The sequence below is a fragment of the Gossypium hirsutum genome, chromosome D10, assembly GCF_007990345.1.
Source record: "Gossypium hirsutum isolate 1008001.06 chromosome D10, Gossypium_hirsutum_v2.1, whole genome shotgun sequence".
NCBI lineage: Eukaryota > Viridiplantae > Streptophyta > Magnoliopsida > Malvales > Malvaceae > Gossypium > Gossypium hirsutum.
The window spans coordinates 8,803,594-8,817,986 of NC_053446.1; the positions used below are offsets into that span (position 1 = coordinate 8,803,594).

The following is a 14,393-nucleotide window of genomic DNA, read 5'->3' on the forward strand; positions in this document are numbered from 1 at the left end:
TCGTGTATTTGCATCAACAACTCTGGTGTCACTTGATCTGCTAACTAAAATGCTTCTTGATTGTGAAGCAAGACAGTTAGCATTACTTGCTGAGGTTCCCAAGCAGGCTAATTTGACATCTCACTAGAAAGAAGATGGGGGCATCAAACAAAACAAACTGGTTACTCTAGGAGTTATAGTTTGAAGTTTAAGCAAGGACACGGAGGAAATGGAAGAAGTTGGTCTTGTGGCAGAGGTCACGGTTGGTCTCATTCTTGGCCAGAATGTCAGTTGTGTGGTAAGGTTAGTCATGTGGTTCAGACTTGTTATTATAGGTGAGTGATCAATTTGATCAATTTCTTTAACGACGATGACCAAATTAACAATTTTTTTTGAGGTGACTAAAATAGGAACAACCTAATTTTAAAATGATTAATGAGATAATTTACCCTTTAATATATCATGAACCCTGGTATTTGGTTTATTAACTATGGATATTTACCCTACTACTCACATCATTGATTAACTTCAAAAAAAAATATTTAATATGCCTAATATATTTAATGATAAATAACACAACATAAAAATTAACTCAAAAAATAATTAAAATGTAACCTAAAAATAGCATGATAAAATTTATATATAAGCACAATAAAATAAGAAAAAAGTTTTTAAACTCGACATATAAAATTAGGGGCTATTAAATATAGCATATAGTACAATATTAAAAAATAAATATTTAAAAAAAGAGAGATTGTTTGTGAAATAAATAAAAAAAGTACATTACCAATATACCAAATATTACTCATATAAGTAAATGCACACAAATTATTTTCATTTCTTTTCTCTTTATCCACCTCAAACTAAAAAATGTTAAAATATGTCATAAGTTCTTGTACTATTATCAAATTTGAAATTTAATTTCTATACTTTTATTTTTAGGAATTTAATTTCTTTACTTTTTATAGTTTAAAATTCAAATCCAATTACTGTTAAAATTATTTTATTACATTCATATTCATTATAACCTTATATTTTAGTTATACGACTACTAAGTATTTTTTAATTGTGCAACGGTGATGATGTTAAGATGAGTAGGATTTCCAAGTGGTTGTGTTTGTTCCAGTTTTCCTTTTAATGGATTAAACTTTCAATTGATAAAAAAAGTTTAATGATAAATTTGACCACTAATATTTATATGTTTGGTCAAAATAGTTTTGATTGTATTTTTTATATTTCTTTTGCCATCAATTTTTGTTTTTTTTTTCAATCTATTTTTTAATAAATTTAATGAAAATACCGTTAAAAAAGTTAACGGGGATGATTTAAAATTTCATATGTGGAATATTTTTAATGAGATGTAATTTATTATTTAGATAACCCAATAAGATAATTGCATGCGAAAAAAATACATTAAATTAAAAAAATAAAAAACTTCTCAATAAAAAGACATGAAAGACTAAGACGTTTTGAAAGAAATAAAAAAAATTGAAATCTTGAATTTATTCATTAAACCTTTTAGAAAATATAGTTTGAAAAAAAATCAAAAGTTGATGGTGAAAAAAAAACTCAAAAATACAATTAGGACGATTTTGACAAAATATACAAATATTAATGGTCAAATTTATCATTAAACCTAAAAAATAGATAATTTTTTAAAAAAATGAGAGTTATTATTTACAAGTCTGACAATTTTCTATCAAATAAATAAAAATTGAAAATTAATAGTTTATTTCATAATTGTTATATTAAAATATTTAACTCAAGTTTAATTTTGACAATGTATATTTACTATAAATGTATAAAATAATATAATATTCCATAAGCTTAGCGATTATTTTTGGTAGTTAATTTTATTCATATTTTCAAAATAACAGGAAAATATAAAAAGTAAAATTTTTCATCAAAATCTGTAATTTAGTCTGAAGATTCTATTTTCAAAAACTATATTTGATTGATTTATTTATTATAATATAACATTTATATAGTTACTACAAAAATAAAAAAAACAATAAAAAAACAAGAAACCTAAATTTTCAGGCTCTACATTAAAAGAAAATAAATGACAAAACATCCAGTTGGATAATTATGTACTTGGCCTTTTTCACTTTCTTTGGCTGAGTGGTCTCTGCAGTGTTCTATTTTGGTTACTCTGTTAATGAGCAGCTGAAATTTCTTTCATGGGGTTTAACGCTTGACTACACATTCCATTTCATCCACACGTTTTTTCATTGTTGCTTTTCTCTTTGGCTATTTCCCTGGCTATTTTTCTTCTTCAAACTTCTTGTATTTGGTCCCTTGTAAACGATAGAGAAATTCGTTGCTTTTTCCATGGCCACATGTGAATTGCTCTTTTTCTCTTTCTATGCGAACTTTTTAGGTTAAGCCGACCAAGATTTTAATTGGGTTTTGGTTGTTTTTCAAGTTTGGATGCGTAAAGGTTTTTTCTTTTAAGTTTTGTTCTTCTGTGTCTTGGTTCTTGGTTCTTGGATTAGCTGTTTTTTTTTTTGGTAATCTCTTGAATTAGCTTTTGCGTATAAGGGAAAGGGTATTTGGTTTTTGTTTTGTTAAGAGACTGGGATTTTTTGGAATTGGAATTTGTTACTTGAATTGTAAACATTGTTCTTGTTGGTTCCGAATATTGTCAAAATTCAAGACTGATTGCCATTTTGGGTTATTATTTAGCATATATATATCGGAAATTATTCACTTTGCTCTTTGTTTAACAAGATTGTTCTTATAAAATGTTTTTAATGCATTGTTTTCTGGATGGAACAGAGATAACTTTGCTATTCTTTCTTAAAAATTTTAAAACTTATGATTTTTCTTTATGATTCTTGTAGTATGAACAAGATAAAATGTACTATTAGACTTTTTGTTGACAATTTTATCAAAACTTATGATCCATGTCTAAGTTTTATTTAATAGTCTGTTTCCAATTGTTTTTTCATTTTCCCTTTGTTTTAAACTCTAAATGTTAACCTTTTGCTTTACCGGAGAAGATCAACCCGAATATTTTGTTGCAATGCAGCATGTTTGACACTATAAAAAGCTAGTTCGTCTACCATTTTCTGTTGTCTGAAGTCTGAACTTTTGGGGTAAATATGAAGATTCTAATTTGTGTAAAGTTTCATGTCTCTTGGGGCGCATTTGGCTCGCATGCATCTTCTGATGTATGCATTGTCGTAAGGCTTGGGTTAGCATCTTCCATCCTTTGCAGGCAATAGAAGTTTGTTTATACTAAACTGCAGTGAGAAGAAACCTGTATATTTTTGCCTTTGTGCTTCGATTCTGACATGCACGCTCCATGCAGGGAGAACCCGGCATGTTTGATAGTTTCTGATTATGCCACCTTGTTATAGACTGATAAAGCTGTAAATTTGCTTGTAGTAATGTAATGTATCTATGCATGCATGACATGATGCAGACCTTGCAGGGCCACTACATGTGCAGTGCGTATTATGATCTTTAAGCCTGATGCTTTGCATTCTTTGCTTTGAGATGTAAGCCATAAATTAGATGTTGGAAATGCTTGTGCGTGATAGATGCATTCATAACTTTAAAAGTCCAGAAATTTTTTTTGTCCCATTATTAATCTGACATGACTTGTCTGATTGTCTCTCCACAAAATCAATAAATATTTTTAGCAATTAATTATCTTATCATTGCTTGAGAAACTTTCATATATGTATGTATGCACTTTAGTCATGGTAACTTGCTGTTATTTCAGGTAGCTTAGGAGTTCCAAATATTAAAATTCCAAAGTTGTGTTTCGGGTAAGTAGGAGTTGATAATTCAAAGCTGAATAATGTTAGAATTTGTATAAGGCAAAGACCAGTGCGATATACTTCCCTGGTTAGACGCTTGGAGAAGGCATTCAGCATAGGTTGTAGTCCAACTTTGGAAACCCAGGGTAAGTAACTTTTTCTAATATAGTGCTCACTCTTCTTCTTCGTTTTCTTTCAGTGAATTATCATAATCAAGATCTCTTATTACATATTTATGGAGAGGGATAAATCCCCGCTTGATGTACTTTATTCATTGCACAGTGAGGTATGGGGATATAGAGAGTTGAGACAGTAAACTATTGCGCCTTCACTAATAGTTCTTCTGGTTCTTAAAGAAACACAGCAGTCTCAGAAGACATATTTACTACGTAATTTGCTCATTTCACATTTAGTAGCATATTTCCTACTGGATAGCTTTACTAACTAATATTTCCTTAAAAGCCTTTCATGAGTATTTGGTAGATAATTCATATATGCGGAGTTGTGTTTATATGTATAATGAAAGAAATACACACACTACTTGTGCAATCGTTTATAAATAGAAAAGTAGTTTTTAGTTTGTTTACATTGGAGGAGAATATGATAGTTTCTATGGTGCAACTTGACAACATCAATGTCTTCTCTTGTTCCAGTTCCATTGTCTACTTAAAGTTTGTCCAAATAGGAATCTATAGTTCCTTTACAATTTGAGGTCATTTTGACTTCATTATAGATGTCAGAAATCTTTCGTCTGTAATTGTGCTGTAAGGCTTTGGGAGAAAAAGGAAAAAGGTAGGAAAAGAAATACAAAGGCAACGCTTAAAAAGCCGGATGGAGGTCACACTGGTGAGACCTCTGGTTACTGATTGAACAGGTTCAACCAGTGGGACCTTCCAGTTTATTAAAAAATAATTCAAAATATTAAATATAATAGATATTTAGGAGAGATATGAATTTTGCTTAATAGTATAGTGCAGATTCAAGGGGTTAAAGATCCAAATCTCATAGCATACAATAAATTTAAAAATTAAGTTTAAAACCAGTTTAAATGTTCTTTTACTGGTACAACTGGTTTTTGTCTGAATTGAAAATCCCTGGTTTAATGATATATATTGGATCAGATATACCACCTGTTTCCATCAATTGATTTGACTAGCTGATCCAGGTCTGTTAACACTGGTGTAAGGAGGGAAAGAAAAGAACCCTGTAACTATTGAAGCTTGTTTGCATTGTAATAATTTCATGAAATGGTGCAATCCATTTGTGTCTCAACTGCTCAGTCTTTCTTTATTCAAGGTTGTTGGACATGCTACTGCTTGGGGAAAGAAATATTCTTCCAGATTATTGTTGGTTATTTTATTGACTGACTTGCAGTAACCTCTGTCAAACTTGGAAATGAAGTACCCACTGATTCAAGTTTGTAATTTTGAATATTTTGAAGTTTCTCCATTATCTCTGTTTTCTCTTTTGAGCTTCCTAAACTGCAATGATTTGTTGAAAGGGCCATATTTTATGATATTTCTTTCTTTCTTATTTTATATATAATGCGTGAAAATCGAATGTTAGGGTGAGAATCTTATTCATTTCTGTCAATTCATGGCTTATATCTACGTCCCTTTGGTTGCTGAATTGCAGCTACTACCAATTTAGGAGATGATTCTAAAGAAACTAAAATGTCTGGTTCGACTAGCCAGCTTATTCCAAGTTCATCTGGGGTGAGTTCATGACTGTTTTCTGTAAACCATTAATGCAAGCAATGTATGTTATGCAAAAATCATTATTGCTATTCTTTTTTCACCTTTAAATTAAAAATGTTTTGACTAGTGGATTTTGAAGTTTACTGCATAGTAGCTGTGAAGACACTATATACGGAAATTGGGGAAAATGAAGTACTTGATTTTTCATTTTTGTGTACTCATCATTTAGAAATTTGGAATAAATATGTGAATATTTCATATTTAGGGACATCTATAAATGAATTGAATATCGTACTTTTAGCTTATATTTTAGAACTTTGTAGTTTACAATTTCTAACTGCAGGTGGAATCTTTGGTCAGAGATATATGCAGTACAACTTCCATTGCAGAGTTCGAACTAAAAGTAAGTGGATTTTTTTCTTGTGCCATAAATAGCTTGATAATGTGAATGGCTTTTCTACATGAACTGTTTTGTTTTGTATTGAAGCATTGCAGATGTTATAATTGATATACTATCAAATTCTTTATCTTTCTGTCTCCATTTAGCTTGGTGGATTTCGGCTATACATGGTGCGGAACTTGGCTGGAAACAGTGAACCTCCACCTCCAATTTTAAGTCCTCCTCCTGTCAGTGTCAGCACCAATAAAACTGTTGAAGCACCTAAGTCAAATGGGACTGTTTCAACACCTTCATCAGTTATCACCAGACCGCTATCTTCTTCAGGGAGAATTGAATCATTCCTTGATAAAGCTGCAGATGAAGGTTTGGTGATTCTTCAGTCTCCAAAGGCGAAATCCGAAATTTAGATTCTCCTCTTTCTTTTAACTAATAGAGAGCTAAGATGATAAATCGTGCAGGCAGGTTTCTTGATGAGATCACGAACCATTAAGGGGAAGCGTGCTCCACCATTGTGTAAAGAGGTAAATACTTCAATAGATTTTGGTAGCAGTATTTGTTTATTTTAGGGGCTCATATTTCTTTGTTCTTTTCCTTCAATTTTGGTCATAGCTATCAAAGTGAATTTACTGTTTATTCCTTGTTTTTCAAAGTGTTATCTTCAACAGACAAAACATACATGAAACCATTGGCTTGGAAGCCATCTCTAGTGTGTTCCATTGGTTCCTTTGTACTCTCAAAGTCTCAATTGTTGCTTTTGTTTATGCAACAGAAGCAAATAGTAAAGGAAGGCCAGGTGCTTTGCTACATCGAACAACTAGGCTGTGAAATTCCGATTGCGGTATAAATCTCAACTTAACAGGAATTACGATGTGGCTTCTGCATGTTAACAAATGGAAATGAGGGTTTATTTCACGGTTCACCCTACTTGTCTTTCTAGTTACTTTTCTTGTATGCTTATGTTTATATGATCAATCAATCTGGATTATCTCTAATTCCGATCACTGTTTTACAGTCTGATGTATCCGGGGAGGTCATAAAAATTCTACAAGATGATGGTGGTATGTCTTTGCCATATTTCAATACATTTCACCTTGTGGTATTTTACAGTGTCACCCGGTCATTTACTCATTTATTCTTACTTTCTTTGCTTAAATATGATAGATTCTATCGGATATGGTGATGCTCTTATTGCAATTCTCCCTTCTTTTCCTGGGATAAAGAAGCTGCAGTAGATGATTTCGGTAATTTGCTTGTTATCCACTGGTCTATCGCTGATATAAGGTTTATGTCCTTTATCATCTTTGAAAGAATGAATACACCTGCCTCTAGCATTTCAGTACATAAGGATTCTGTGAAAAGTAATTGTTGCTGATAAAAATGTTTGTAGTCTTGGAATTGAATTTTTCTTGTTAGTAATTGAAATGTGGAACCTGTGAACATCATCGGGAATCTACCATTGAACTTCTTACCTTTTTCATTCATTATATTTGCAATGGTTTGATGTTCAACTTAGGAGTCTTGGCAATCCGTGTTGTGTTTCATATATTGGTATGCCTTTTGACAAGTTAAATTATTTGTTTTTATATAGATTTTGGCATGTTTGAGTATTCATGTTGTGTGGGTGTCTTCTTCATGTTTTTTTCTTGGTGTCTCATGTTTTATATCATGTTGTTGTAGACATCACACTATTTAGATGCTACACTGCCACTGCAATGCAGTTGCTGTCATTTGGTGTCCTCGTCTCAACAAAAGAAATTTTAAAATTGCCAATCAAAACTAATAATGGACTACTGTGGAAAGAAATATATATATATAAAAAGTATAAAGAATTTTTTTAATTAATTAATAAATATTATTTAGGAAAAAATAAATTTGGGTAGAAAAAGGAGGTTACTGAGTTGCAGTATGCATTACATGAGACAGCTGAGAGTAAAAGGCAGTACATCAGGACGTAACATGTTCAGGTGGAGGAGAATAAAAACTGGAATCCGTATTGGCCATGTAGTCTGTGGAGAAACTGGCTTCACTGTAGATATGAAAGAACCATTCATTCCATGGACTCCTTACTAACACCGCAGAGATTACATTCCAGATCAATCTCCTTGAAATCTCTCCCATGTTACATTGAGTACATCAGGGATTCACTCTATCTGTGCATTCAATCTGTTCCATTTTTACTTTTCAAGAATCAAATAAACCGTAAATTTCCTATTCGGGTAGGTCAGGTTTTCTTTAAAGATTAATTTATTAAATAATTAAGTCGGGTTATTTTATATTTAGGTATTTAATTTTACATTTGGGTTGGGCTGTTTATTGAAATTAATTCAATTGGCATATTTTATATCTAATCATTTAATTCTATATTTAGAATTGATTAATTAATTAATTAATTCGGTGGGTAATTTAATTGGGTTAAGTTAATTTATTGATTTAATTTATTTGGTTTGAATATTCAAAATAGATAATTTAACCAAATAACTCATTTAGAATCGAATAAATTTAATTATTTCTATTTAATTGATTTGGTTTATTCTGTATTTAGTACATCCCTACCAGCAATCTTAGCATAACCAACCAACCAATTCTCACTATTATCTCGAAGAAAACCTCTAGAAATAGCACACATTGATGCTATGTATTTCCTAGCTCAACTCTTCCAAGTGAATGTAGCTACAACCCAATTTGCACTGTTGAATATTGTGATTTAGGACTTGACCAAACTAAAGCTCCTCTCACATGTCTCATCAAGCATCGGCTTTGTATGATAACATCCATAGCACCCTGCCCTTGTCCTCCAAAGATTTCAGTATTGCAATATTTCCAAATTCCTCTAATAGATAATCCCAAATAAAGTTTTGCGATCCAAATCATCATATTAAAATTGGATTTCTTTCTTTCAATTAGGTAGCAACCAATTGTGCACAGGAAATTGGAAGAACTTATTAAAGGCTGATGAAGGGATAATCCTTTGTCGTGTTACTTTCTCCCCCTGAGTCTTAAGAGCACATGCAATGCAATCTCATTGCAACAACCACAAAATTTTGCAAGTTACATAATCCGTCATTCCCTTCTGACTTCTTTCGAAATTAGTTAATAATCCACAGGAACTGAACTACCAAACATGTTATAGCCTTTGTACTTCCACACCAAACCCCCCTTATGGCATCCCCGAAAGGTCATGAATCACTAGCCAGAAACGAATGTGCTTCAAATATTGAGAAATCTCCCTTTTCTACCACATACATATACACACGTCACGCCTTGTTCAATCATATATTGATCAACCTTGCTTTCATACTTACTCCAATCCTAATTATCAATGGAATCTAGCCTATCTTTCACACAAGCTTCAACCACAACTCCATCTCCATCATGGGACTGACTCTGATACTGTAAAGGCCCAATTTATTATATCCACGTATCCAATCGAGCAACCTATGCCTTCCTTCAAGCTCTCCCATATCCTCGACAAAGATTGCAGGCATAAGGACAATTCGATCTATCTATGCTTTTCGGAATCATCTCCGACCCAATATTCACTCCTCAAAACTTTAACCCAAAAGCCCCCTTGTTAGTTGCAATATTGTAGCCAAGCTTTAATAAGAAGCACTTGCCTTAATGTCCTAGTTTTCGTATTCCAACCCCACCATTTTTGATAGGTTGACAACAATCATTCCATTTAACCATTGTAGGCTTATTCATGTTATTTGATCCACCTCAAATGAATTTGCGAATCATCTTCCCAATTTCTTTGCATATCCCCACAAAAATTAGGTCTCATAAAGTAGTTAGGAATGAACACCAAAACGAATTTGACTAAAGTGACTTTGTCAGCTATAAATAAAAAATTTGCATCTTACCCATTCAAACATTCCGTATCCAACAAAAAAAATTAAAAAGTGCTTCTTGTAACATGCTTATGAAATAAATACATACCAAGATACATACCTAGATTTGTCTGAAATTCAAGATTATTGCTAGTTGTCGAGGCAAGTTTTGGAAGAAGTAACTCGAGAAGTGACCACTACACTTGGTATTGTGCCATGCATAAAACTTGCCTTATTTGTTGGTATGTTTAACCAAAATATTTTGATTATTTGCTTGCATCTTTTCAAGAATTTTCGGCAGCTAATCTCGTGTTTATTATGGAAGAAGAGATTGGATTAAGCAAGATTATTTTTCAAGAATTCTTATATGTTCTACTTACATTATATATTGAGATATACGATTCATGATGATATGAGTTGGCTTTATGTTCTTCTGTATCTTTATACAAAGGGTAATTAATTTGATGAGATTTGGACAAATCAAGATGAACTAAAGATTATTTTGTGAAGATGGATTCATGCTCTAAATATAAAAAGTTTGATCAACCTTGATATATGTTTTATTGTTGGCGGAATTTTTTTAAAGTGGTTGTCGAAGTGCCCACTACGCTAGCAATGCGATAGACAACATAACTTGTCATTTTTGGAGTTGAAAATATTTTCAACAAAATTGGTTGGGCAATGACTTAGATGAGCTTGTAGATGTGTGCTAGCTCATATTTGAGGATCCAGCTTGCGGAGCAACAAATTTTGAAGATTGAATCAATCTGAGTCAAGCAAATTGAATCCCTTGTTTTGTGTAAATTAGCTTAATTAATTTGGAGATTATCTTAGAGATCTTTGATTTATTCTAGACTCTATGAGGATATTTATAAAGCTATGAGACTATTTTAGTGAGATCATAGTTGCAACTTTATCTTAACTAGTCTTAAATTTTTATAAATTAGAAACTTGTACAAGTTAGAAGGCTGTAGTTTACATAGCACTTATTTATTCATTGAGAAACTAGTATTTGAGAGTGTATTGAAAGTGCAAAATAAATTTATTGCTTGGTTTTACAGATAACAGCATGTTTGGTTGGGTGTAATGGCTGCCTTATTTTGTGGGCTCATCTAATCATCCGTTTGATTCAATCGAATGCCCTATTACGCGCTTATTCTATTAAGTGTATGCCAAAAATTGGCTGATTTATGGGGATTTCAATTCGGGAAGACCACCGTTTGGGTATTCCATTCCATTTTTTACCCTCCCAACCCAAAAGCCCCAAAAACAAGAGCAAGCAGAAGCTGCCAGCAAAGTCACCCAAGGCTCCACTCGTTCCCGATTCACTGTTTCGGCAAGTGCTTCTTCACTTTATCGGCGGCTATTTTCGGCAAGTGATTAAAGGTTATATGCTCTATCTATATATATTTTTTTGTATTTTCTTTGTATCTTCGGCAACTGTTTCGACAAGAGATTATTGAAATGTTTCGGCAACTGTATTTTCTTTGTATTTTATTTTCACTCTTTTGTTGAATGGGATTTTTGTTTCATCAACTCTATAAATACATTTCAGATTTTGAGTTTCTATATTAAGCATGTATCTTTGATATTCTCAAGGGGTTTATGCTTTGTTTTTGTCCAAAAAAGTTGGGTTCTAATCCTTTGTTTGTTTCTTGAACTGTAGATCGCTTCCTCTGAAACTGGTTTTTGTTGATTGAAGAGAAAGAAATGGATGGGGCTAAAGAGACGGGACTTAGAAATGTGAGCTCAACTTGCTCAATCTCGGAGTCAGATGATTATGATCTGTGCTGATGGATGCTCTATGATTGATCGAAGAATGGTAAGCTATCTGTCTATTCTTAATGTTTCTTTCTTTTGTGCGTGTTTGTGTGCGTTCCTGTTCATATGTTTAATGTTCCTTACCAATCTTATGGGTGAGACGTGCAGTGCATGTGAGGAAATAAAGGTAGCAAAAGATTATGAAAATTGAAATTTTGATATAATACATATTATTCATGGAAAAAAATAGTGTAGTAGATAGTTCTTTTATTGTTATAGCTGAGTGGTGGAGAGAGAGTGGAGTAGCATAACCAATAGATATCTGGTTCCTTGGTTTTAATTTAATAGCATGCTGCTTCTGCCAACATGTTGATGCGGTTTACTGCAATGATCCAACTACAGTTAATTATTTGTTTGTTTAGGCCAATCTACTCTTGGTTTTGTACCATTATCATATTGATATATGTGATGGAGAAACGTCATTGCTTACCAATGATATATTTTCTCAAATGCTGTTTTGGCCTTGAGTGACAGTATGGTAATAATATTATCCTGTCTAAATAACACAGTTACTTAAGATTTGCATTTCAACTTGAGGTATTATTCTTGTTTATGCTGTGGAGACTCGTATCTATATATAAACTAAACTATTGAACCACTTCTGAGTAATTTGCAAAGAATGAATGAATTAGCTTCTCAAGCTAGTATTAAGCTGTGTCACTTTCATCTGCGCATAATGTGATGGTTTGATAGTTGAAATTATGGATGATCTGAATCTAGCTGTAGGAGATTAAATATATGATCACCAAAGTAGTGGGATATCATAGATTAAGCAGGATATCTTGGATGATATTGGAGTTCATCTTGAGATAGGCTGCTTTCTTTAATATTTGTACGAGTATATTTGAATGCTTAGCACTTTGGGTTACATTAGGGTACTCAAGTCATCTCTGCATGTGTTTGCACTGATAATTACTGCGACCTGGTGAAAGAGTAGTGAAAAATTGAACATGGTCATTACTTATCCACCCAAGTATTTGGGGACCAAAATAGAAACAGAGAAGCACATTTCCCTCCCTTTTCTTTTGTCATGTGACTGAGGCTATTCTGGAGGGGGAATTGACGTGAGAAATTCTTGAAAAGAAATTTGCTGTGGGGATGGTAAAATCTAGCGGACTGCTTTTGCTAGTCATTATCACACGAATAAGTTTTCTAATGACTTAATGATACAATATTGGGATGCCTTTCAAGTAAGGTAAATGAAAAGGCCATAATTTGTTAACATTTCGTTTTTGACTCATGTACCATGGTAGTCTCAAGTTCAACTCTGTTATAATTAATAATAACAAGAAGCATGTACAAATATGAATTCTCTCCTTTAAATGGATTCTGAATTCTTCAAACTCATGGTAATTTTGACATGGTTATGCCAGGGCATTTATGGAGTCAGAGTTACCAACTTTTAAAGAGAAAAACCCTCAGCTGGAGGTGGTTACTGAACTCATTCGTGGGCAGCATCCACATTTGAAAGGCTTTTACAGTAAGTTACTCTTTATTGGATGAGTTTCAGACATGATGCATTCACGTATGCGATGTTTTTAACCATGTCTCAAAACATGTATCTTGCCAATTTCTCAGAGAACAAAAACGAGCGGGTGGTATGCGTGAAGAATATGACTCCTGAAGATATCCTTCTTTATGCAACCAGGCTAAGAAACGCATTGGGAAGAAAGGTGGTGAAATTGAAGACAAGGCATGCAACTAAACACCCTAGTGTGCAAGGTACATGGACAACTGATGTGAAATTTTGAGACACAGTAGTACCAAGTTCTTCACAATTTTGTCTGTATGTTTCTTTATTGTTCTATGTAGTCATGATGGCAACTTTGCTGAAACATTCACTCTTTGGAGGTGAATGAAACTGTTGTGCAATGAACAAAGGCTAATGATGTCGTAATAGATGATTGGACCCAAATATTTAATAATTTTAGAGCATCTGTACCTCTTCCAAACATCATAGCATTCGACCTTCTCAGGTTTTGAACTTCTAATAATTTGTCTAATGAAACAATATATGAACAAGAGAGGAAACTCTAGGCAAGCTAAAAATTTCCTCTTCAACTAACTCTTTAGGGCTATTATTACATCTATCACTAAATTCAAGCCTATGATAGGTTCAAGATAACGTCTCAAGAACAACCTGTTGCAACAGATGCTTAATAAATTATGGCATATGCTTAATAACATATGGTTTATGACATATAAACTAATGAAATCATGTAATTTTTTGTTAATATGTGAATATTATGTTTGGATCTCAAATATAATTCTCAAGTTATTTATTACTTCTAATATTTTATTTTTTATTATAGAATAATTAAATTATTTGTTTCACTAATGATATTTTAGCATATTAAATATGTATTGCAGTTTAAAAATAATAAAATAGATTATATATATTTTTATAGTATTATATATTATGATTTTAGTAAATTCATATAATAATAATTATATTAAGAATTTTATTAAATTATATAAAATTTTATTAAATTATATTTAATAATAATTATGTTAAAATGTGGTTAAATTATTTATTATTTTTATTAAATCATTTTTAATAATAATCTTATTAAATTTAATAACAATAATAATAATAATCATCTACTTAAAAATAATTCTGCTAAGGGTATTCTAGTCATTTTAGTTTTTTTCATTATGCTATTACAACATCATTCCATTCAACCAAACACAAGAATACTATTACAGCTCTATTCCATTCCATTCAACCAAACAATTGAATTATTATTACAGCTCTACTCCATTACAGCTCTATTCCATTACAGTGAACCAAAGGTACCCGCCTAAATTCTTAAAAACTTAGAGGTGAGTGCAGGGGCATAGCTAGGGAGGCTGGCAGGGGCCCCGCCCTCTTAAAATAGAAAACTTTTCATTTAGGCATTTT

General features: G+C 32.2%; 1 protein-coding gene and 1 long non-coding RNA gene across 2 annotated transcripts; both read left to right on the top strand.

Annotated features, from left to right (window-relative positions):
* The first annotated feature begins 208 nt into the window (after window positions 1-208).
* On the top strand, window positions 209-7,324 carry LOC107895681 (biotin carboxyl carrier protein of acetyl-CoA carboxylase). The gene is made up of 9 exons (XM_041101900.1): window positions 209-314; window positions 3,764-3,892; window positions 5,382-5,461; window positions 5,787-5,846; window positions 5,990-6,232; window positions 6,302-6,364; window positions 6,613-6,681; window positions 6,856-6,901; window positions 7,005-7,324. The coding sequence occupies exons 1-9, from the start codon at window positions 209-211 to the stop codon at window positions 7,073-7,075; spliced, it is 867 nt and encodes a 288-aa protein (XP_040957834.1). The 3' UTR covers window positions 7,076-7,324.
* Window positions 7,325-10,327: 3,003 nt separating this feature from the next.
* Window positions 10,328-13,556, top strand: LOC121222371 (uncharacterized). The gene is made up of 4 exons (XR_005919613.1): window positions 10,328-11,056; window positions 11,337-11,492; window positions 12,865-12,971; window positions 13,070-13,556. It is a non-coding gene; the product is annotated as an uncharacterized lncRNA (long non-coding RNA).
* The last annotated feature ends 837 nt before the right edge of the window (window positions 13,557-14,393 follow it).